Source organism: Cricetulus griseus, chromosome 6 (genome assembly GCF_003668045.3).
Source record: "Cricetulus griseus strain 17A/GY chromosome 6, alternate assembly CriGri-PICRH-1.0, whole genome shotgun sequence".
Taxonomy (NCBI): domain Eukaryota; kingdom Metazoa; phylum Chordata; class Mammalia; order Rodentia; family Cricetidae; genus Cricetulus; species Cricetulus griseus.
The window spans coordinates 84,399,450-84,425,535 of NC_048599.1; the positions used below are offsets into that span (position 1 = coordinate 84,399,450).

Sequence of the window (26,086 nt, forward strand, 5' to 3'; positions counted from 1 at the left end):
TGATGAAAATGTACACTAGGAAAAATAAACAAACAAAAAAGGGCAGTACTGAAGAACAAGAGAAGAAGAAGATGTAAGATATGCAGACAGCAACACAGCCAAGTATCTCCTCACTGGTGACCACTGAAGTCTAACTGGATTCAACCCACAGCTAAAAGGCAAAGAGTGGCAGAGTGGGCAAATTATGCTTCTGCTAGAGACTCACTTTAGAGTGGAAAGTAGAAAGGGCTGAAAGAAAAACACTGAATAGAGGTATTTTTTTGGTATGTTTTAGAGTTGATCAGTGTATAGTTTGTCCAGTTCCCTTATTGATTTGTATTTTCCTGTCTCCATGCTGTAGCCATTATTTAAACTGGGTAGTTAACTCTTTCAGCCATTGGTGTAGGGCAGTTGGTACCTTCAATTCTGTCATATTTACTTCTGTTGTAAGTCTTGGGACTTTCCTGATGAGTACATATATTAAAATTCTTATACCCCCTTTGAGAACAATTCTTTTATCCCTGTTATTTTGACACAAGAAACACCTATGCCTTTTGTGTTTTTAACTTATAGTTGATTTTGCCTCATGTAATATAACCATCCTTATATGCCTTCAAACATAGCAGGGGCAGGGACAGGGGCAGAGGTAGAGGCGGGGATCTCTGTAGAATTCAAGGCAAGCCAGGGACATAGTGAGACCTTGTCTCAAAACAAACAAATGAAGAAAAAACTCAAACTTTGTCCTTTGGAAAAACAATCAACGAAAGTTATAAACGTCTAGAGAACAAGGAAAAAGATGAAACAGTTAAAAAGCAGAAGGGGGACATTATTCCTAATCTTATAGTAATGAAATAGGATTTTTAAGAGAGTAAATCAGATAATTGTATGACAATCACATAACACAAAAGAAATGGACAAATTTCTAGAAATATATTACCCAAGCTGACCCAACATGAAGCAGTAAAGTCTAAATAAATACAGAAACATTAGACTTAAACAGTAATCAAAGTCTCCCCAAACAAAAATACGGCTTTAGCTGGTTCATTGGATGATTAATACCAGCGCTTGTCAAAGTCTTTCAAAAAACAGGGTCATAGGAATTGATGAAGGGGCTCAGTGGTTAAGTACACTTGGGTTCAGTTCACAATAGCCACATTAGGCAGCTTACAACCACCTCTAATTCCAGTTCCTGGGGACCCAAAGCCCTCTTCTGGACTTTGAAGGTACCTGCACACACATGCATGCAAACAACACATACATGTAATTTAAAAATTAATAAAATCTTAAAACACACACCTACTAAAAGCTAATAAACTCAGCAAAGTTGCAGGGTACAACAATGTACTGAAGGACAGCAACAATAAAGAAAGAAAACAACCTATAGAACAAGAGAAAATATTTAAAATAATGTTGTCTGCTAAAGGCCGGTATACACACTAAGTAAAGAACTCCTACAATTCATCAAGAAAAAGAAAAATGATACTACTTAAAAGTGGACAAAGAGGGTCTGGGGAGATGGCTCAGTGGTTAAAAGTACTTGTTCTTGTACAGGAAGGACCCAGGTTTGATTCCCAGCACCCACATTGTGGCTCACAACTGTCCATAATTTCAGTTCTGAGGGATCCAATGCTGTCTTTTGACCTCCATGAGTGCATGATTCACAGATCCACATGTGAGCAAAACACTCAGCACATACAAAAGAAATCTAAAAATATTTTGAAATAAAAAGTAGAGAAAGGGTTTGAATAGATAGCTCATTGAAGAATATATACAAATGCCAATAAACATGAAAAGAAACTAATTATTAATTATGGAAATGCAAAAAACCACTTTATTTGCATACTTTACACCCCCTAGGATATTTTTAAACAAAATACTTTTACACTAGCATGAATGTCAAACAAATGGAATGCAAACATATTATTGCTGGGAATGAAAATTAGAGTGACTTACAGAAGTATGCCATTATACAACACAGCAATCATGATTAGTTATACATCCAAAGGAACTGTAAACAACATACAGGCGTGTGTGCATGAATGTTCCCAACGGTACTTACTAGTCTCAATGGCTACAAGGTGGACACAACTCAAATGTCCATCAACAGATGAATGGATAGTGTGTGTGTGTGTGTGTGTGTGTGTGTATATATATATATATATATATATATATATATATATATATATATATGCCAGTCATTAAAAAGAAGCACCACCAATGTTACAAAGTAAGTAAATCTTGAAAACATGCTAGGTGAAAGAAGTCTTGCATAAAAGGTCACTTATTAAATTGTTCCATTTATATGAAACAGCAGAGTCATCAATGCCATAGACACAGCAGACCATTGCCTGCCAGGGACAAACAATGGGATGAATAGAAAGTAGCTGCTTAATAGACACTGGGTTTTATTTTAGAGTAATGAAAATATTTTGCTGCTAGACAGACAGTGGTTATATAACACTGTAAATGTACTAACTGCCATTAAACTATTTACTTCTGGGTTGCTAATTATTTGTGAAGTAAATTTCACTTCAGTTAAAAAAATATTAAGAAATGAAGAGAGGTAATTCTAAATATCTGGTCTCTCTCTTAGAGAAAATAAAGAATTATTCAGATTTTGCTGCCCTGAAGACATTACCTTTTGCTTACATGGTGTTTAAACAGTCACCAGTATTTAAAAACTGGCCAATTCTTCAAAGCATCTGGATTCTGGACTTCCACGTTTCGATATGATCACAACTGGCTACTGCCAAGCAGCAGCTACTTCATTGAAAATAAGCCTTGCCCATTTTTTACTGTCAATTACAGGCACACTTGTTGGATTATTTTAAGAGGAATTAAGAATGAAAGGAGTCATGCTCTATAGCAGGTGGAGACACAGGAAGCCCACCCGTGTGCCCCAGCTCATTGCTCATCTGTACCCCTGCCTCACACACCCTCCACAGGCATCTGACGAAACTCCTGCTCTTTTCTGGACTTAGGAAAGACAGAGTCCCCAAAGTTTGGCATGTCCAGAACTAGGTAATTATTTATATCCCCAATTTTAAATTTATCACATGACATGTGCCATAGGTAAGTGTCCAGGGAGTTTCATTACTTGAATTATGTAAATTCGGACTAGAAGCAAGGCAAAATCCACTTTATGGTCACTTGTGCCCTCAGCTCAGGTTCACTTGGAGAGAAGGCTAGAACTGGAGGACAGCACTGATGTATACAGATATTATTCTCCTAAGCATGCTGGTTTAGAATCTATCAAGATTCCTATCAAAGTTGGGGCCTGGGTGGAGGTAATCTGCGATTTTTCCCCCCATAGAACTTTCCCTACACCTTTTTTTTTTTTTTTTTTTTAAAGCCTTGGGAACATAGAGGCCTTTGTCACAAGGTGTGGATGGGGAGAATAAACAAACATAATTTCCTGAAAACTTGATCTACAGGTCTTGTGGACTTGAAATTTTTTAGCACATGTCACTCCTAACCCATTGTTGTTCCCATTGCATGGAGTACCATGAAACACGTGGGTGACAAGGGAGGCACCGGGCCCCAACAAGTTGTCTCCTTTTACTGTGTTTTACTGCACTGAACTTCATGAATATGGACAGGGGTGAAGGTCTCTGGCACCTGTGTCACCCAATTTTATTGGCATTTCCCCCAAACTGTGTGTAAACTTCAAGGTTACTTTAATTTTGGGCAATTCTTGTAATATATATCAAACTTTTTCAATATTCTATCTATAGCTGTCTGTGGATCTCTGGTGTTACTATTGTAATTGGGGTGCCATAAACAGCCAGTGGAAAAGGTGAACTTAGTTGATTGTGATGTGTGTGATCTAATTGGATTTTGACCCCTCGCCTCTTTGAGCCTTCCTATTTTGCAGGTCTCCAAAATATTGAAATTAGGTTAATTAGTAACCCACAGTGTCCTCTCAATGTTCAAGTGAAAGAGCTATGTGTCTGTAATTTTAATAAAAAGTTAGAAAATGATTAAGCTTAGTGAGGCAACATAGGCTAAAAGGGGATTCTCTTCTACCAGACATCCAAGCCACACACCCAAAGGAAAAGTCCTGGAGGAAGTTAAGTGTGCTTCTCCATGAATACAGGAACTACAGGAAAGTGACAGCCAACTAATGCCATGGAGGACCCAACCAATCACAACATCCCATAAGACAAAGTCTAGCCTAAAGCAAAATTCATGTCTTTTCAACTCCATGAAAGCCACAAACGTCCAACATTAGCAGAGGGTGGTTCATGGATTTCAGGAAAGATATGGAAAGGCCACTGTATTACAAAAGGACAAGGAGGTGTGAGGGCGCTGGTACAGAGGCCGCAGCAGGCTCTCAGTCTAGCTAAGGCAACTGACGAAGGGTGACCCCAACCAGCAGCAGGTTCTCAGGCAGAAGAAAGAGCTTTCTGCTAGAAGAAAAGGCCACTGAGGACTAGACAGAACTCAGTGTCCAGGTTCAAAGCATTGGAGAGCAGGCTACATTTCCTTTTAAGGACTGATGCAGCCGTAACTTTAAGGTGAAGCTAGTGCTCACTCTGAAAATCCTAGGGCCTCTGAGAATCACAGTAGACGTTCTACTAACTCTACTCTGCCTGTGTTGTATACATGAAGCACACAGCCTAGATAACAGCACATCTGTTTACAAGCCAGTTTGTGAACACTGTAAGCCCACTCCAAGACTTACTGCTCAGACAGATTTCAAAATAACAGTCTCACTGGCAATGTACCCAGTCACCCAAGAGCTCTGGTGGAGTTCTACAAAGACATTAATGTTGTTTTCATGCCTGCTAACACAATGTCCATTCTACAACCCATGGGTCAAGGAGTAATTGTGACTTTCAAATCTTATTATTTCAGAAATACATTTTATAAGGCAATAGCTACCATAAATTGAAAACCTTTTGGAAAGGATTCAATATTCTAGATGTTCAAATTCAAGACATATATAGAGAAGGCCAAACATCAACATTAACAGGAAGTTAATCCTAATCTTCACAGACAATTTTGAGGGGCTCAAGATTGCAGTAGAGGCAGCAGTGGTGGTGGAAGCATTAGGTATGAGAGCCAGAAGTGGGGCGTGGAGCTGTGGTAGTACTGTACTCCCACCATGAGTGAGCTCTAATTGGAGAGGGATGGGCTGCTCCCTATGATGAGAAAAGTAAACAGTTTTCTGAGAAGGAATCTTGTCCAGAGAATATTATAGATTCATTCTGGTTTTTCAAAGAAGTCCTTTCATGGGAAAGGTGCCACCAAACTATATGACACACAACAGAGAAATCCCTCATAAAAGGTGCATGAAGCAGTCACTTCAATTTTTGGCAGTCACCAGTCTGATCAGTCAACAGTCATTGGTATCAGAGCAACGTTACCACTTGCTGAAGGTTTTAAAACTGAAATATGTACATTTTAGGACACCACGGTGTTATTGTAGCACAGTGTATACATGCCTCTAAATGTACCAGGGAGAGAAAGTCATGGACCTGGACTTATTGTATGTCTTGCTTACCTGTGGTGGTCTGGAACCAAAGCCCAGGGTGTCTCTATGGTGCTCCTGGTGTCATCAGTTTTCAAGCTCTATAAACTCCTCTCCTCTCTCAGAACCACAATGTAATGTGGCTTCAGTAAAGGAGACACCTGAGGCTCTCTAGTGGGGGTGGGTGAAAAGACTCCCTATGCACAGAGAAAGGCCATTTCTACTATAACTCCACTGCCTTCTTTCCTACGCCAAATAGAGAGAGCGGCCATAGGTCAACATAGTCTGTCATGCTTCCTTCTCTAAAGCAAAGCCTCAATGCCTGCTCCAAATGCACCAGAGACTGAGCTCTGTGTAGTACATACAGGCTTTGATTCTTTTCATCTTTATTTACAAACACCATGAGGAACAAAGTAGCTGACACTTGACTTTGTTGTTGTTGTTTGCTTGCGTCCTCGTTTTGTTTGAGTTTGGCTTTATTTATTTATTTTGATGGTATCAGAGATGGAAACCAGGTCCTGTAAATGCCAGGCCAGAGCTCCACCACTGAACTACATCCTTAGTGCTTTCTAACATATTCTCTGGAAGTGAATAAGGTTTTTGCCTTTGAAGAACTAGCAAACCTAGCGAGTTGTGAGAACACTGTGCATACAGGCTTAGTAATCCTGTGAACCAGTGGCTATTTGTCTCCTATGTTAGCCCACCTAGGAGCTCAGTGGAAGCTCTCAAGAAGGAAATTCCAAGAATAGAATCTGGTGTAAAGAGCGTCCCTGTTAACTGGAGGACTGCTATGCCAGATGGCCTGCCAACTAAACTAGCAATGACTGGATTCCTATATTCTAGCACAGAGAAGATGCCAGGACATACTACTAGCAAGAAGGCCTTCAACTTAGAACTTCTGTGCTATTCAAATCAAACTATAAAACACTATGAACATGCAAGTGCAAGACATGAAAAGATGGCCCAAACCTAGAAAAGTCTAGGTTAAAACACATAGTTTGCTTTAAAATTCTGTTAGTATATAAACAGAAGGTATCTAGAGGCACATAATAGAAAATATTAATAGTAATTAACTACTGGTGGTAGTATTAGATTAAAATTACAGAAAATGCATAGATTATGGGAAGAGCATCTTCTATAATTTTTATTTCTGTGATGTTTTATAATCACATGTATTATCTGTATAACCAGAAAAAGAAGTGGAAAAGTAAGATGAAAATGGAAATAGCCTTTTCTTTATTTACCAAAGGTGAACAAGAAGTGATGGAAAGTGACACTGCGACACTACTTTCTGAGATGCACTAAGGCCCCACAACACTTCTTATTTTGCAGGTTTTTTTTTTTTGTTTTTTTTAAATCTTACTTATTTTAACTGCATTGGTGTTTTGCCATGAGTGTCAGGTCCTCTGGAACTGGAATTATAGACAGTTGTGAGCTGCCCATATGGGTGCTGGGAATTAAATTGGGGTCCTCTAGAAGAGCAGTCAGTGCTCTTAACCACTGAGCTCTCTCTCCAGCCCCACCTCCAGCACGACCCTTGAGGTCTTGTCCCCTAAGCCCTTGTACTTGATCAGAGGACTTTCCATATTTGAGGACCAAAACATCGCTGTCAAATAGTCCAAAACTTCTGATGTAAAGTTGGTGTTAATAATTGATTTCAGAGTGTTTCTCAAAGCACTTCCTGGTGTTTGGGCAGGCTCCACAGAAATGGCGATAAGCTGTCTTGTGTATTTCCTGAGAACAAGGTTTTGTAATTCAACTCTGCTGCATGGAGGAGTGGCATGAGTCCAAGGCCTGGGAGTATATGCTCAAGAAGGCCAACCCACATTCCCTGTGCCGCCCCCACAAGGGGTGAGCCTCTCAGAACCATGGCTGACCGCCCCTCAGGAGGAAGACTGACACCAGACACTGTTTTCACATGAATGGGAAATCAAGTCTGAGCAATTAGAAACAGAGCAGGATAATGACTTTTGTGTGGTAGGAACATAATTGAAAATGTTAATAGTAAGTACTGAAGGTAAATTTTTGTTAAAATTGTAGAAAATGAGTAAGTTATGGGAGAGCATGTTTTACAATTTATATTTCTGTGATGTATTTCTTAAAGTCATACATATTATCTGTATGATTAAAAAAGAAATGGAAAAATAAAACTAAAATAAAAAAAGGCTTTTCCTTTCATAAAGAACAGTGAGTTTTAGTGATGGAAAGTAGCGCTGTGAAGTAACTTCAAGGAGCATGGAGCTCTACAGCTGAGGAGGGTGGTCCTGGCTCAGACTGGCTCCAAGTCATGGCTGTCTTCCTGCTCAGGCTCCTGGGTACTGGGATGGTAGATGTGCCCCACCATGCTGTGCAGGCCAATGACTAGTTAAAGCAACTTTCTTGAAAAGTTGCTTTTGTCTAAGAATTCCTTCTCATCACTGGTCTTTCTCCAGATGGGGAACAGTGACTGCCTAGAGACCCCTTTCTCAAATGCTGCGGTTGTACCTTGAAGGTCTCTGTGGAGGTTACTAGCTTTGCTCTAGTCTCACTCACTCATGAGAAAAATCTGACTTTAGAAAATGTAAATGCAGGGCTTCAATATCTGAACAAAAATGTCCCCTGCATCCAGTCTAGAGAACAAAGGATGGTTTTTGGAAAGTTAAAAATTGTTTGGTCATACATTACCTGTGATTAAGGCAAAAGTCCCTGAAATTAAGTTCCTTTCCCTGTTTACTGCTCCTGACTTACTTTCATAGTCAGATCCACACCTGGATTCTTACTGGGTGAAGCCAACATGGTGTTTTCTGTTTCCGGTGTGGGACGTGGGGGAGGTGCTTCCTTGCTGAGGCAGAGACCCTAGCTGTGAATTTCTGCGTTAGAGCCAGCAGGGGGAGCTCACTCACACAAAGACTCTGAAGCCAACTACCATGGGAAAACAATTCAACTTTCTCTTTGGATGTGAGTGAATTATCATACAATAAAGCAGAGGATGTTGATTTGGTGCTGAGATGAAGAACCCTTGACAAGGCACATTTAGAAAGCACCTAGCAGACACTGCTTCAAGGTCAAAGTTACCAGCACAGCAGGTGTGTACATGCTCTGCCCATACCTGCTTCTCAAGGCTTGGTTTGCTAAGCTGTACAGTCTGAGGTCCAGCAAGTCTGGTCCCTGGAGTAGCTATCACAATGCTGGTGAGCTGGGCCATGGGGAACGTTTTGGCTATGGTTGCAGTCTGCCCATTGACAACACGGACGGGGTGGATGGAATTCTGGGATGTGGGGAGGGTTGTAGGTGTAAACTTGGTCAGCATGACAGGCCTCTGGATAAGCTGAGGAGCTGCAAGCATGGGAGGAGGCGCTGGAGCAATAGGAATGTTATTCTGGGCCACGGGCTTGGGTCGAACCTATGAGAGAGAGAGAGAGAGAGAGAGAGAGAGAGAGAATAATACTGTATTACTGGAGGCAAGCAGACTGGTGCCAAATGTGGCTCATGACAATCCTCTAAGTCTGAATATTTAGCTTAACTTAAAATGATTCTGTGATGGCTGCTACTGAGACAGTAGTAAGAACTACATTTAACATTGCTACCAACACCCATGGATATATATTCCTAAAACATAAAAGCTTCATGAAATCTAGACCACATTGATTTCACTGTCTAAAAACATGAACTGACCCTTTGATTTTTTTTTTTTTTTATTGAAAACGTTTCATAGGGTTACTATGAGAATGAAGATAGACAGCCCACATAAAGTACCTGGACAACAGTGGGATTCATACTTCTGATGATGTCCTGACTGCCCTTCCTATCCATCCTCTTTTCTGCATAGCAGAAAGATGGAATTCCTAAAACTTAAGTGTGCTCATGTCATGGTCTTGCCTGAAGATACTCCCACAGATTTCCACGGCTGCTAGGTACAGCCCATGTCTCTGCACAGGGAAAAGGACCCCAGGTTCTTTCTTCCCTAGTACACTTCTCCAGGCTCTTCTCTAAGTCAAACGGGGTCAGCTTCTCGGTCTCTGCACAGCCACAGCGATCCCCTTGGTTCCTTGAACAGCTCCACGCCACACATGCAGCTTATACTGTACTCTCAGCCTGGGACATTTTTTTTAAAATTCCTTCTTCAAAATTTTATCAGACAGACTTCACTGGGACTTTAGGCCTCACATTGAATTCCTTGAAGAAATCCTAGATTCTTCAAGGAACTTGTGACTGCACTTTCTCTATCAGTCCAAAATGGCCAGCGTCTCTTCCATGTGCTCAGCTTGCCATACTTCCATTATGGACACCATAGTTCCCTATAGGCAACTGTGATGCTGCTCTCGGATGGTCAAGAACTGTGTCTGAAAATCAGCATATCCAGGGCTGGAGAGATGGCTCAGAGGTTAAGAGCACTTGCTGTTCTTCCAGAGGTCCTGAGTTCAATTCCCAGCAACCACATGGTGGCTCACAACCATCCGTTATGAGATCTGGTACTCTCTTCTGGTATGCAGCTATATATGGAAGCAGAATGTTGTATATGTAATAAATAAAAAATCAGCATATCCAGGGCACAAAAGCTTAGTACCATGTTTGCTACCCACAGTACTTATTAAAGATCTATTTGGAAATTAACAGGATGGCCTTCTCTCATGCTAGCACTGTACGACCCCTCACAGACAGACTCCTTTCCCTTCTCTGTCTGAAGGCTCCACCTCAGAGAGCAACTCTTGGCCTTTCTGTTGGATGGACTGCCTGGAGTCTGCCAGGGTCAGTCTGGTGTTGGGAGAACTGTCAGGGGTAGAAGAAGTAGTATTGCTTGGGCCCAGGACGAAAAGCCTGATGCAGACCCCTACTCAACATCTGTAAGCAAAGTTTCACAATGGTTTGTTTGGCTGTTGATTCTGTTTCTACTACTTTTTAGCAAAGGGAAAAGACATCAGAAGTGGTGTGTATCTCTGTTCCTTACTGCCAGGACAGTTTTGACTATATTTCCCCCCACAAATTAGTAGTACAATGATGCTTCCAATGACATTATCTTGGCTGCTTCACATTTAGGTAGTTTTGCTTCACTTTCACTACATACGCAGGTCCATGAGGATCGCAGGCCACTTTATCCCTTACTGGATTTCTCACTGGCTCACTCACCTGTGGAAGAAAGTTTGGGCGTGGAGTGAGTCTAGGAGGAGGGATAAACTGTGGTACTTTGATGGGCTGAGGAGGTGTTGCTTGAACCTGCTTAAAACAAACAAACAAACAAACAAAAACAGGAAAGATAGATAAACCCAAGAGGGCAGTCACAACTCAAGTGATCCAGGCAGACACTCAAAAGACACAGGTGTCTGCTCTCCACATCACAAAATATTCCCACCAGCTCTTGCCATGCAGTTCACCATGTCAACTAATACTGCTTTAGAAACTATTATTTCCCACCTGCACACTGTCCCATAAAGTGATCAACCACACGCCTATCTCCTCACATACCTTATGCACAACCAAGTAGGCTCAGCAATCTTTGACAATTTTCTCTGATACTCATGAACTCTCTTAGATATTTTAAGAGTCAAAACTAGATCTAAAGTAAAATCAAACTTGCTGCCTGTCTGAATGGATTCCCCCACCACTGACAAAGATTCAAGTTCACCCAACAGAGAATGGATGGACAGCTTTCTTCCTACAGAATACTTTTGAACCCTAGGATCTGGCTGAGTGACTACATCTTTAAGGACTTCTGGGTAAGTGACAAAGCTTCACTTTGTTGCTATTTTTACTCATTATTGATCATATTCAAAAAGTCACCAAGAGCTTTGTCATCTGAAGATGATAACTGAGTATCATCACAGTTTGGACCTGGTTCTCATACACTTCCAAGAACAACAGTGTCTAAATGGCTCAATCCTGGAAATCTCATTGACAATCTTCTTCAAGCATTTCCTCCAGGGGATCCTCCCTCTGGTAGGACCTGGCCTTTGGCACATTAATCTCTAAATTTCTTTAATATTTTTAAATTGTACCTCAACCAACTTTAAGTACTTCCTGGCTGCATTCAAACTAGAGGGATCATGTCCTGAAAGACTGTAACAGGGGTTTTCCTCAAAGCAGAATAAAGCACAGGGAGTTTCAGTACACAGGATCTCATGGGGGATAGGGGAGGGGCAGTGGACAGAATGGAGGGAGAGAAAAGTGAAACAGCATGTATCTTTGTGAAGGACATTTTTCTTCCAAAACCAAGTCCTACTGTGACCTTAGACAGTGTACTAAATATGGCCCCTGGTGTCAGGACAGCTCCGTAGTTAACTGACAGCCCCATAGGGAAGTTTTTGCTAGGAGAATGATAGGAGTAGGAACCTAAAACAGAAATACTCCACAATGCACAATCTGAACCCTCTCATGTGAACACACATGAGTAGCAGCTGCTGGCTTACCAGAGTGACTGTGTTTTTTGCCACAATTTGGACAGCCTCTGCCCCAGGCCCAGTGACCTTACTAGACGTCTGGAGGTTGACTGGTGTGTTCTGCACATCAGTGCTGAGCACAGCTTTCTGACTGTTGATGGCGGTCACCATAGCAATGGTAGGTCTCTGGCCCACAACAGAGGCAGGCATGGTCGCAGTTGCTGCTTTCAAGACGAGAGGTAGTGTCTTTGTGGTAATCATAGAAGCTGTAGTTACAGTCTTCTAGGAGACATGGAGAACAGACATTAGGACACTGAAATGTGATCCCATTGAACAATATGCTTCTGAACTCCCAAAGGAAACAAAGCAACCAAATTTGTCTATAAAATGAACATTTGTGATGTAGAATACACTTCTTACTACAGAGAAAGACAGTCTCTAGTTTCTCAAGTTAGGGAACGTTCACTGCAGTGAGTGTACACTCATATCGACATAGAGTTTTAAGCACTGGACAGTGCACATCTACAGGTATAGAACATGAGTGCATTTAATGCTTCTGGGTTTTCTAACTCTGCATAAAGTCAGTTAACTCATGTAAGTTGGACATTGTCTCTATCCCTGATTGCTGTAACCACTAATCTAGCTACTTGCTGCCTGTGACACAAAGGAAGGGCAGTGTCTTTTCATCTTTCTAAGGGTCCCCCTGGGGAAGTAGAAGGGAAATTCACAGGAGGATCAGCATTAACTGCTGCCTCAGAGGTAGTGAACCCCAAGCTCCAGTAATGATGCTGTTAACGAGTATAAGAAACACCAGTTCTCTGTTCCAAAGGGGGCTGTGCCACCACCTACAGTCTTTCCTCTGGAGAACTGATGTGGAAGTGATCAAAGTGTCAGGGAAACCTACAAGGCGGGAACAAACACCTGTGTTTCAAAAGCCTTGGGAATCAGAGGAGGAGCTTCAGTGAGGACCTGACTGACGCTTCCAGGCTGTTTCCCAAGCGTTGAGGCTGCATTTGCTAACTTTTTACTTGAACAATTATAAATGCCCGTTAGAGAAACCACCTCCTTTCATGGTACACACATCTATCTGGCACCACTACTAGTCACTCAAGATATAGACCTTTCAGGAACACAAACATTCATCTCCAACTCACTGGTTCTGATATTTTCCCACTTTAACCCCCTTCTAAAATGTACTCTACAGCTTGGCCGCCACTAGCTAACTTGACTTTTTAATAAACTTTAATTAAAAAATTAGAAGTCAGTCCTGCACTCATCACATTTTACTAAGCCACAAGTCGCAAAGAACTAGCAGCTGGACAGTAGGGTGAGAGCATGCCTGGCTCTGCAGGAGTTCCAGTGGCAGCCCTTTCTTCTCCACACACCTGGAAAACCTCCCTGCAGAAGTTCCATCTCCATGCCATGTGAGCACCATGTATCCAGCTACTGAGTGTGTGTAATTACTTACCTTTTCTACCTGACATGTATACACACACACACACACACACACACACACACACACACACACACACACACACACACACACACTCCATCTTTTAAAATCTCCTTTTAACAACAACATAATAATGTGGCCTCATCCATCTACCACAATATAATCAGCAATCTTGTGTCTATAATTAAAACCCCCCAAATCTTTGCTTTACTTTCCAAGGTACAACATGGGCAGCTAATGTCACCCACCACTGCCTTCTCAAATGTGAAATGGCACCTGGGCAGCAGCAGGTCAGGGTTGAAAGCCAGACAACAGCTAAATGCCATTTTATCACTGGAAGTGCCATACTATGTAGCAGCATAGGCTCTCTTACAAAGCCAGTTCTAGAAAGAGTTTTAAACACAGTATGGTATCAGCCTCATCTTTCAATTTAAAATGCTTGAATACAAAGAGCTTTTGAAGTGGTAAGCGAGCAAGCCATACCAGATGGCCTTCAATTCTAGTGTAACACAGGCTGTGGATGTGAAACTCTGGCCAGCAGAACTCAATGACACAGATTTTAAAGCAGTTTGTATGGTGATATTGCTTTAAATGAGGTCAATGCACTTTTGCTTGAAACACCTCTAGTTGAGGTAAATCATTATAAATATTGGATTAACTCTAAACTAATTATTGTAGCAAATACCGAAAACACAAATCCGCCTAAATTATATACTTACCATTAATTCACTGCTTCCATAATATAAAACCAGATAAGTTACTTCACACTGTAACTTAGCATTTTTATTCTCCTTTACATGTATTTAATAGTGGCTGATTTCATTTAATATATTTTAGCATCTATGCAATTCTATATAACACATAGGCCAAAGATGTAATACAAATGTCTCAGCAAAAGCTCCTTAAAGATAATATTCACGCTGGGCGTTGGTGGCGCATGCCTTTAATTCCAGCACTTGGGAGGCAGAGGCAGGCGGATCTCTGTGAGTTCGAGGCCAGCCTGGTCTCCAGAGCGAGTGCCAGGATAGGCTCCAAAGCTACACAGAGAAACCCTATCTCGAAAAACAAAACAAAACAAAACAAAACAAAAAGATTATATTCTTAGTTAAGGTTCGCACTTCTGGTTAGCCACTCACTGGATTCCAAATATTAGGGAGCATGAAGCAAACTCTGGGAGTGTTAGGGATTAGATGAGAAGGGGGACTCTGACATATAAGCAGGAAGAAGAGAAGATGCAGAAAAAATGTGCATTGTAATCAAAGACAATGATTTCATGGAAGTTGTGCTTGCACCTGGTTAGTTAATGCTGCTCAAGACTGATGATCATTAAGAGAAGGTAGCAGGTATTACAGTTCCATTTAGTTCTTTAATTGTGGCAAAACTTGAGCTCTCGTAGCTAGAAGCTCATGCATACATATAGGCAGTAACACTATTGGCAAAGTCCTTTTTGTTTTACTTTAATTAAAACTTTTAAGATTTATTTATTTTATTTTATGTGTATGAGTGTTTTGAGTGCTTGCAGAAGTCAGAAGAGGAAATGAAGTTACAGATGGCTGTGAACCGCCGCCATATTAGTGCCGGGAAACAAACCCAGGTCCCTCTGCAAAAGCTATGGTGCTCTAAATTGCTGAGCATCTCTTCAGCTTCTAAAAATGTTTCTTTGGGGACAAAGTCTCACTTGGTAGCTCAATCTTGTGGTAACCATCCCTCTTGAACACTGAGATTATATGTGTGAACCACAAAGCCTGGCCAAATACCTTTGTATTGTTTGCTAAGTTTTTACTGTTAGCCTGTAAGATATGAGGCATTTTAATTTACAAACATATGATCCAATAAACAAATCAGAACTTCAAGGGATATCTATATGGGCTCTAATTAACCTCCACATCTATTTTATTGTCTGCTTAATTTTGAGTAGGAAGTCACCATCGTATACTTAATCACAATAGAATTTGCCCTCCCCTTTGTTTATAAGGTTTTTTTTTGTATTTAGTTTTTAATAACTACGTACCTCTTTTCATATGCATTTTATCATTAAAAATGAGAGGGTTGTTTCTCTCCCCTCAGCAGCCACTGACTGCCTGTAGCTCTTCATCTAGGGGTATGGCCTTGACAGCTTGATGCTGACATTACTCAGGTCTTGTTTCAGCAACCAGTGTTGAGATTTCACAGATACAGCTTCCCTTCCCTGTAATGTCTAGAAGACACTGCCTCACAGCAAGGTCCCTCAGCTTAGGCAACTTCCCCACATAGCATCTTCTTGCTGCCCACTCTCATCATGAACAGAAGTTATTCCTTTCAGAAGTGACATATCTAATAAGTACCATACTTAAATCTGTTCTTATGAGCCTTTGGTTACTTTATATGATTATCAAATACCCAAGTTTTATCATGCATTAGAGGCTGCTCCTTCTTGCCTTTCCTGGCCTTTTATCACCCCCCATCATTTCACCTTCTACATGAACCTACTTGCTACTTCATGGGCATGGTAGCTTGAATGAGAATGTCTCCCATAAACTCATAAATTTGAATGCTTGGTTTCCAGTTGGTGGACTGCTTAGGAAGGATTAGGAGGTGTGGCCTTGTTGAAGAAGATGTGTCACTTCAGAGTTGGGGTGGGGTGGGAGCACAGGGTAGGATAGGCTTTGAAGTTTAAAAAGCCCAAACTGGGTCCAGTCTCCCTCCCTTCCTGCCTCTTGCTTGGTGATCAGGATCTAAGTTCTCAACTACTGCTTCCGCATCATGCCAGCTGGCCAGCAGCCACACCTCCACCATAATGACCATAAATTAACCCTATCAAACTGCTTCCAATTGAATGATTTCTTCTGTAATTTCTTTTACAACTAAGACAAAAGGATGATTTTGTTTTTTCTGTTTATTTCTGTTGTTTTGAGACAGACTAACTATGGAGCCCAGGCTGGTCTTGAATTCTCAATCCTCCTGACTCATCATCCTGAGTGCTGAGACTATAGCACTACACCTGGCCATGTATTTCTTTTCTAAGAAAGATTAAATTCTACTATTTTTGCTGTTGTTGTTACTGTTTTGAGATAGGGTTTCTTCCACATAGCTCTGGTCATTCTGGAACTTTCTCTGTAGATCAGGCTGGCCACAAACTCAGAGATTCTCCTGCATCTGTCTTCCAAGTGCTGGGATTAAAGGCATGTGCCACTACTGTTAAGCTCTACTATTATTTTACATTTTGTGTAAATGTGTGTGTTTGTGGAGGTTTGTGCATGTAAGTGCAGTGCTTGGGAAGGTCAGAAGAGGGTATCAGGTCTCCTGGAACTGGAGTTACAGGCAGCTGTGAGTTATTTAACATAGGAGCTGAGAAACTGAACGTTAGCCGTCTGTAAGGAAAGTATAGGCTCTTAACCTCTTAGCAACAAAGCCCATCTCTCCAGCTCCTGCCTGTCCATTCCAGCACTCTCCTGCCCCTCCTTTATAACATTTTTAAAAACTGTGTGTGTGTGTGTGTGTGTGTGTGTGTGTGTTAGAATGGACATGTGAGTGTAGGTATTTGTGTTGTGGAGGATGGATCCCCTGGAGCTAGAAGTACAGACAGTTGTGAGCTGCTGGACAATGGTGCTAGTTAGTGGACTGTGGGCCTTTGCAAGAGTAATGCATACTTTTAGCTACGAGATCATCTACAGATCCCAAATTTATTTTTTGTAAACTCTCTATTTTTTAATTGTTTTACTCTGTACATCTGCATTGCTCTTTACTCTTTGCTCCACCACAGAAATCTCATTCATTGGTAATGACCTTCTTTAAGAAGTACTTCTGATTCCTCCAATGAAAATTACCTTTTCTCTGGTATTTTCACATTCCTTTACTGGTACTTTAAGTCTAGTCTCCACATTTCCTAGTTCAGTGCTTATACAGTGTGGACTCAATAAATACAAATGAGTGAAATGAATTACCATAATATGCCAGATTCTTGGCAGGGACTGTTGCTCTTTGTATACCATCTAGCACACAGAGAGCAGTCAATAAACACTGAATGGAGCTCACTGCAAAGACAAACAAGAGAAACCTAGAGGGCCTTTGGGTTTTAGCATTAAGCCTTTGCATTAAACAAAACAAAACAATATAAAATCAAGGTTAGCTAAATCAATTAAATAGATCAGGTGAGCTACCAGATGGACAGAAGCTATGCCACACTGTTCTGGAGGCAGTGCTGGGCCCTACTGTCCACCACCCCAATACAGAACTGAAGTGAACAGAGAAGCCACCAATTAGGTATTTGTTTATAAGTCTTTCTTGATTTGTATAACATGGAATATTACCTGAATAGAAAATTTCATGTATTAAAACAATAAATTCCCATGTATCACCAAACAACAATTCTACCCCAGGGAAAGTAAACTCATAAGCAGTCTTTGAGAAGTTATAAAAGTTCAAGGGGCCTTAAAAAGAAAGGGAGGGAGGGAGGAAAAGAGGGAGAGGAGAGAATTCATCAGGCACACAGCTGGCCTAGACAGCTCATAGCTAGCTGTAACTCCAGTGGAGATCCATTGCCCTATTCTGGCCTCTGTAGGTACTGCATGCATGTGGTATGTATACATACAAATAGCCAGGCAAATATTCTCACATGCAGAGGCAGGAAGATCTCTGAGTTTGAGGCTAGCATGGTCTACAAAGTGAGGTCAGCTGGAACTACACAGTAAGACCCTGTTGGAGAAAAAAAAGATGTCTTATTTACAGATAGTATTGGGTGATTAGTGTGGAAAGTATTTGATGCTCTAGTTCTCTGACTGATGACAGGGGCTTAATTTTTTTTTTAAAGATTTATTTACTTACTTCAATATTTTATATGTATGAGAATTTGTCTGAATGCATGTATTGTACACCACATGTTTGCCTGGTACCCTTGGAGGTCAGAAGAGGGTGTTGGATGCCCTGCGAATGGAGTTACAGACAGATATGAGATGCCACGTGGATGCTGGGAATCAAACTCTGGTCCTTTATAAGAGCAACAAATGCTCCTAACCACTGAATCAACTCACATTTTTCATACTGTATTGGCATTCCCTTTCTTGGTATTGTCTGGAAGCACAGAAAAGTAGCTGAATAAACAGATTTTCCACTTTGGCTCTACTGAATACTACCTGTTATATACTTCTTAAATCTTCCCTTCTATAAATCTAAATTGTAGGATTAAGAGTGAAGAGAGTTTCTACTACATACACAAAACCCTGAGTAGTATGGTGGTATTCAGTAGCCTCTATCAAATTCTAGGTACTATTAGTTTTTTTAATAGTTGATTCAATTTTTCACTTTAAAAATGTTATACATGGCTAGGTGGTGGTGGCACACACCTTTAATCCTAGCATTTGAGAGGCAGAGACAGGCAGGACAGGCAAATCTCTGTGAGTTCTGGTCTACAGAGCTAGTTTCCTGTTACACAGAAAAACCCTATCTTGATTTAAAAAAGAAAAAAGTTGTACATGAAGTAATCCTAGGTCTACAAATAATAAGTGGATTTCCTCTACACACACAATGAAGATTCCAAGTTGGTGTGTTTCAGAAGACTCAAGACACTCTGAAATATGTAAAATAAGTGTACTGACTATTAATGTACATTTTTCTAGGGAAGGATATATAGCCTTTAATAGTCCTAAAGGGCTTTGTGATATACCCTACCCGAGGATCAATACTTAGTGTTTACTAGTGTTATCTATTATTTTTGTGATGCTGGGTATGGTAATTTGAATATAATTGGCCCCCATAAGCTCACAGAGAGTGGCTCTATTGGAGGTGTGGCCTTGTTGGAGGAAGTGTGTCAGTGTGGAGTAGGCTTTGAAGTCTCACCTATGGTCAAGCTTTGCTCAGTGTGCCGCTCAAACCACTTCCTATTGCCAGTGGGATCAAGATGTAGCTCCTTTTCCACTCTCAGCTCCTCCAGCACCATGTCTGCCTGCATGCCGCCATGTCCCACCATGATGATAATGAACTAAACCACTGAAACTATAAGCCACTGCAATGAAATGTTTTCCTTTATAAGAGTTTCCATGGTCATAGTGTCTCTTCACAGCAATAGAAACCTTAACTAAGTCACTGGGGATGGAACATAAGATCTGACATATGTTGGATAAGTTCTTAATTACTAAGCTACAGCCCCAACACATTAGAATCTTTTCGTTGTTGTTGCTTTGTTTTTTAGGACACTGTTTCTCTTGTAACAGCCATGGTTGTCCTGGAATTCCATTTGCACACCAGGCTGGCCTTGAACTCACAGGATCCTCCTCCTACATCTGCCTTCCAGAGTGCTGGGATTAAAGTCTAGCCATGCCTGGCTAGACTCCTAAAAAGAAATTATTTTATGTTTATGAGTGTTTTGTCTACAGGCATACATGTGTACCTTGTGCATGCCTGGTGCCTACAGAGGCCAGAAGGTGGCATCAATCCACTGTTACTAGAATTATGGATGGCAGTACCACCATGTGGGTACTGAGAAGTGAAGTGGGGTCCTCTGTTACAGCAGTGAGTACTCTTAATTTCCAAGTCTCTTCATCCCCTCTTTTATTTTGGTTTATTTACTTATTTGTTCACTTATCTGGGTATGTTTGTGTGCAGGTGTGCAGACATATTGAGGTCAGAGTTCAACCTCAGGTGTCATTCTTCAGTTATCATCAACTTTGCTTTGTTTTTATTTATCCATTTAGTATGTGTACATGAGTGCTTGAGTGTGTGTATGTGCACCCTGGGCACCCTGTGCATGCAGGTGCTAGAGAGCCAGGAGGAGGAACTAGATTTTCCTGGAACTGGGCTTACAAATTGTTGCATGATTCTTGATGTGGGTGCTGGGAACTGAACCCAGGTCTTCTGCAAGAGCACTAAATTCTGTTAAATGCTGGGCCATCTCTCCAACCCTCACCTTGTTTTTTGAGACAGGATCTCTCACTGGGATCTTGAACTTACTGATTCTGCTAGGCTGGCCGGCCAGCAAGCTCCAGGGATTCTCCCGTCTTTGCTCCCCTAGCACTAATAGTAAAAATACCATGACCATGCACCAGTTTTTATGTAGGTATTGGGTGTAGAACTCAGGTCCTCATGCTTATACGGAAAGCACTTTGCAACTAAGCCATCTCCCCAGGCCCACTGGTTCCTTTAAAAAGGTACATTCATAATATATATAAGTCTGTAGAGGTTAAGCTTGAATAATTTTCTTACTCAAATGTCAATTCCAAATATGCCCTTTCAGTGTATCTTGACTCTCTCCTCACATTCTGTGATCGGTTAAATACCCTTTCCAGTAAAGCATTTCCACGGCTGTATCAGGCTAGAACACTAAGCCCCACTTAGTTCTAAGTGTCACCTGCGCTCTCATTCCAGATCTCCACCAGTATGGAGAAGCTGCGCATTCTCAAGAATGGGGACTTATGTTATAAAAACATAACACCCTTTTGAATGCTTCCCAAAAACATGAATACCTGAACAGCTCCATGCCTAATTGGTAAGAATTTCAGAGAAACAATCCCAGAAGGGGTCAAATCACTTTAGAACAAATACAAATAAACACCCCTAGAAATCTCCAGTAAGACTTTAATTCAATTGGGGTACTAAGAGTGATTTGTCTTTGGTGCTGACGACAAGTAGAAAATCATTTAGCATGCATGGTATGTGTGCATCTGAGTGTTCATGCATGTTTGTGTGTGTTGCTAGGCTTGGGCATGGTTGGCAGGCACTCTGTTGCTGAGCTTCCGTTCCCAATGGAAATCATTTAACTTTTTTTTTTTTCCTCGATCCTTTTCTTTTTTGAGATAAGATCTCATGCATCCCAAGCTGACCTCAAACTTTAACTTCCCATGTAGTCAAAGGTGACTGACTTTCTGATCCCCCTGCCTCCACTTCAGAGTGCTGGGATCATAGGCATAAATCATCACACTTGGTTTTATGTGGTGCTGAGGATCAAAACCATGGCTTCATGAATGCTGGTTGTGCCATCTACCAACTCAGCCATACTCCTAACCCAATCATTTAACTTTTGTTCCCTAGAAGGCTCCTTCCTTCTGCCAGTGAATTTAACTGATCCTTATGTCAGTGATAGTAACACCCCTGAAAACTCCAGAAAACATGCTTAGTGTTAGTTGAGCTTAGGATAGCTAAAGCAGGGTCTAGTTCTATGTGCCCAATAACTCATCAATACCAAGCACTTGGCCTTGGCTGCTGTACCCGCTCGGTTACCTGTGATGCAGTCAGGCTGGGTGGTGCTGCTGACTGTTGGGCGTGCTGCTGCTGTTGCTGCTGCTGCTGCTGTTGCTGCTGCTGCTGCTGTTGCTGCAGTGGCTGTAGTGGCTGTAGTGGCTGCTGCTGTGCTGTTTGTAGTTTATTTTCAGACTGTGACAATGGCTGTATCTGGAACTTGTCCGGCTGCTCTTGCTTGACTATCAGGTTCTTCCGCAGCTGTTCAACTACTCTTTTCTACCAAATGAAAACAAAAACCTATCAGAACGTTGATTCTTCAACATCTTATCACAACTACCTTCCTCTAAGGTATTTTTTTTTAACTACATCTAAAATTTACAGATTCTAACATGAGGAACTCAAAGAACCTTATAGATATTTTAATATGCAAACATTGTCATAAGAAATGTTTTATATATAAAGGAAACAGGGGCATACAGATTTAAAAAGTGAAGCAGAGCCCACCCTCCATCCTTTTCACGCTCCCTTCTTTTTTTCCTTCCTCTCTTCTCCCTTCTACTCTGCTCACACCATTTCCTTGAGGTAGCTTCACTACACAGTCCAGTGGACCTTGAACTCACTGTCCTGCTTCAGCCTCCCAAATGCTAGGAGTTGAGGGATGAGCCGCTATAGCCAGTTTAGATTTCTTGGCTATTGTCAATTTAGCACATGAGGCTACAAGAGCAGAACAACACAGCAGTAGAAGCATAACTCTAGAACTATAATGTCTAAACATTATTTTTTTTTTAAGATTTATTTATTATGTATACAGTGCCCAGAAGAGGGCACCAGATCCCATTACAGATGGTTGTAAGCCACTATGTGGATGCTGGGAATTGAACTCAGGACCTCTAGAAGGAGCAGCCAGTGTTCTTAACGTCTAAGCCATCTCTCCAGCCCATGTCTAAACATTTATATGCTGCTGAGCATATGTTTTTAACCTACCTGTTCCTTAGTGTCCCGATCTGTAAAATGAGACAACAAGAGTACCTCTTATGAACAACAACATCTGAGCTGATCTATATACAGAGTACTCAGAACTGACTGGTACTTTACTGGTCATTACTAACTTTTTCCATCTGATATTTAACTATTCAAGCAAGCAACATGTATCTATCCCAGTTTGAAACATTAAGTAGGGTTCAGGACATAGCTCAGTGGTATAGCATTGTGTAACAGTTGCAAGGCCCTCAGTTCAATCCATAGTAATTCTCTTTCTCTCCCCCACCTTTATTTTTAAGTAAAGAAACTGCTATATGCTATATAAACAAAAAAGCATTCTGAATTACTGAAATGTATAACTGCTAGGCAGAGTAGAAGTTTAATTACATGGAATACAAATTTAAAGTCAAGCTGGACATGTCTTTAATCTCAGCACTCGGGAGGCAGAGGCAGATGTATCTCTGTGAGTTTCCAGACTAGCCTGGTATATATAATGAGTTCTAGGACAGCCACAACTACATAGTGAGATCATGTCTCAAACAAAAACAAGAAAGAAAATAAATAAGAAAATTCAAAGTCAACGCTTATAAACTTCCTGGACTGTGCTTTAAAAAAAAGTAAGTATTTTTTGATTTTGGATATTTTAATTATTATAATAATGTATCCCTCCTTACCCACTCCCCTCTTGCCTGCCTTTCCTTTCTTTTTTGTTTAGGGCAGTGGTTCTCAACCTGTGGGTCACAACCCCTTGGGAGAATTGAATGACCCTTTCACAGGGGTCACCTTGATCATTGGAAAACACAGATATTTACATTATGATTCATAACAGTAGCAAAATTACAGTTGTGAAGTAGAAATAAAATAATTTTCTGTTTGGGGGTCACCACCACATGAGGAACTGTGCTGCAGCATTGGGAAGGTTGAGAATCACTTGTGTAGGGGTGGACCATATGGCTCAGGGACCTGCCCCACAATCTGGGGCAGGCTGGACTCTGACGCTCCTGTCTCAATGGCTAGCAGAAAGGAAAACATCATTTCTCCTCTAGCACTTTCAAGTGCAGTGTGTTATTTCTGATAATAAAGGTTGGTATTTTCTGATACTATGACTGAAGAAAATGAGGTTTGGTGTTGATCTAATCTCTAGTTGAGATTAGTATAGTTTTGATTAATTAGCTCTTTGAGATAAGGTCTCATGTATAAGGTTCTCCCAGGCTAGTCTTAAACTTACTGTGTAGTCAAGGAGTTCTGGAATACATGTGTCACCACCACACCTAGTTTATGCGATTTTGGGGTCAAATCCAGGGACTTACAGATGTTAGTCAGTCTACCAACTGAACTACACCTCTTGCCTTCAGAAGAAAGCTTTAAATAAAGGGCTAATGGAATCCAGAACAGCCAAGTTAATTTGCAAATTACTAATGTGGCTCTGACTGACTTTGCCACTCACAGTATCTAAAGAACCTGAACTCGAAAGCCAGCTACTTCACGTAGCATGTTGGAATAGTAAAATATCCACAAAATAGATTTTTAAAACACTTAAGTCAATACTAAATACATCATTAAAAAATTTTAAGTATTGTTAATGATTCTTTTCAGACAGCAAAAATATCACATAAAGGCTGATTTGGGGGAGAGCCTGACTGTATATTACACGCCCATACTAGCTAGCATGGCCTTTTTTGGGTAAAAAATAATAATAATAATTTTTTTTAAAAAAAAAAGCCCAAGGTTTTTTGGAGAAGACACAAGCAGAATAGAAAATTTAATAAACCATCAAATGCTAATGAAAATAATGTTTTAAGTCTTCAAACTATTTCTCAAGTATAAAAGGCACTGCAATGGAAGAACTACAGTTTATGGGAGGCAGTACTGCAGGTGATTGTGAGCATCATATAGAGACATTAACACTGGGTGCCTGTCTGAATACTTAAGATGTTTAAAAATTAAGAAATTATTAGAGCTGCTTTCAGTCTTCCTCCCCATCAGAGAGAGAGAGAGATTCCTAATTTATTTTTAATATTAAAAAAAAAAGAGGAGAGAAACTAGGAGGAAAACGGAAGGGTGATACATGCCAAAGGGAAAGGGGGGTGGGGAAGGGTGGAACTGTGAAGGAAACAGCACAGGAAACTAAGTAGTGTCCAGGCACAGAAGGACAGGGTGTTCTCTCCTCTATAGCCATCGTTAGGAACTAGAGTATGTTCTCCTGATTACTGCCTATTGAAGTGAACCACAAGGAAGGCACAAAGCCCAGGACCTGCTCTCAGTGCAATGGCAAGGAACAGCAGAGGCAAGAACCAAAGAGATGCAGGTTAGAGTACTCTACAGCCAGATGGATAGAGCAGGGTGATGGCCAATCAGAACCAGAGGCACAGTGGTAGTCAAGTGAGTCACACTGCAGTCATAACTGTTCCTCCCCAGAGCTGGTGGGGAAGGAATCTACGCCAAATACTTACAAAGTTGCATCAGTCCTTAGGAGGAAGAAAAAAGGCCTGTGGATTGGAAGTTTGATCACATGAGCTGGGTAAAGTTTCCTTTAGAAGACAGCTCCAGTATTTCAAAGCACTGCCCAGACCAGAACAGTTTGGCCCCTGTCCTTCTGCATTTACCAACTGCAATAACATAGGCACCTCGTAGTGTTTTTCTGAAATTTTTGAAAGCTAAGGTTTGGGAAATGTTGTGGCTTCCTGTCATTTAAATGTATGATTGCAGTCAGAAGCCCAAGGATGAAAAGCAGAGAGCTCTGTTGCAGAGATACGCCTGGGCAGAGGTGCCCTGCACAGTCTCCATACTCAGACAAACACAAAAACAGTTCAGAGGACTCTGGATGTGGGTCAGCACCAAATCTGGGTAAAAGTGAAAGAAGACAACGATAGCATATCAGAAATCCTTACCAGGTGTGATCAGGCAGCATCTCAATGCTCCATACAGAGGACATCCTCTCATTGCCCCAGGAGATGAGCCTACACTTTGACCACTGTGTTTTGAACAAAGAAATCATGTTTTTTTGTTTGTTTGGTTTTGGTTTTTTTGTCAGCCATTATTGGAGGTAACACTAGAATAAACAGCAGATTTTCAATGGTGATCACATATGAGGGAGATCTTTGAATGTGGCTAATTATTTCAGTTCATTATCCTGAAGTTCTCAGAAAAGATTAAATATCACAAATTGGCCAGTTGACATTACTAAAAAGTTTTTAAAGATCATTATTATTAGTATTAATTAATTAATTGATTGATTAATTTTGGAGAGAGGGTCCCTCTATATAGTGTTGGCTGTCCTGGAACCTACTATGTAAACCAGGCTAACCTCTAACTCACAGAGATCTGCCTACCTCTGCCTCAAGAGTACTAAGATTAAAGGCCTGTGCCACCATACTCATCTTAAAAAGGTTTGTTGTTGTTTTATTTCTTTAAAAAAGGAAGTAACTGAAGGAAATGAAAAAGAAAATTTAGAAAGAATGATGGTAGAAGGGAGGGAGAAAGTAAACAACTTCTAGACTTCTCTCAGTGTATTTTCTATAAACAACAGGTCAGCGCAGCCTCCTCCAGAAGGACTGGTCCTGTCCCTTCAATACCTCTGTCAAGTGATGCATAAATCTAGCCTGCGCCTAGCCCCTAACCTCCTTGACTCTTACACCACACAGTTTCATTTGGGCTTATTCAGGCAGAGAGTTAACAGGGCCTCAATGATCAATA

At 41.0% G+C, this 26,086-nt stretch overlaps 1 protein-coding gene across 43 annotated transcripts in view; it reads right to left on the reverse strand.

The window, feature by feature from the left end:
* Nucleotides 1-26,086, reverse strand: part of Phf21a (PHD finger protein 21A) — a 174,194-nt gene that overhangs the window by 19,105 nt on the left and 129,003 nt on the right. For 36 of the 43 annotated variants that reach the window (XM_035446682.1, XM_035446684.1, XM_035446692.1 and 33 more), the window contains 4 exons: nucleotides 21,449-21,685; nucleotides 11,836-12,087; nucleotides 10,559-10,648; nucleotides 8,541-8,834 (listed from right to left, as the gene is read on the reverse strand). In XM_035446682.1, coding sequence (XP_035302573.1) covers nucleotides 8,541-8,834; nucleotides 10,559-10,648; nucleotides 11,836-12,087; nucleotides 21,449-21,685 — 873 coding nt within the window. Of the gene's footprint in view, nucleotides 1-8,540; nucleotides 8,835-10,558; nucleotides 10,649-11,835; nucleotides 12,088-21,448; nucleotides 21,686-25,281; nucleotides 25,365-26,086 lie in introns of those variants that run through there. The other 7 variants (XM_035446687.1, XM_035446691.1, XM_027422481.2 and 4 more) reach the window with 3 other exon arrangements.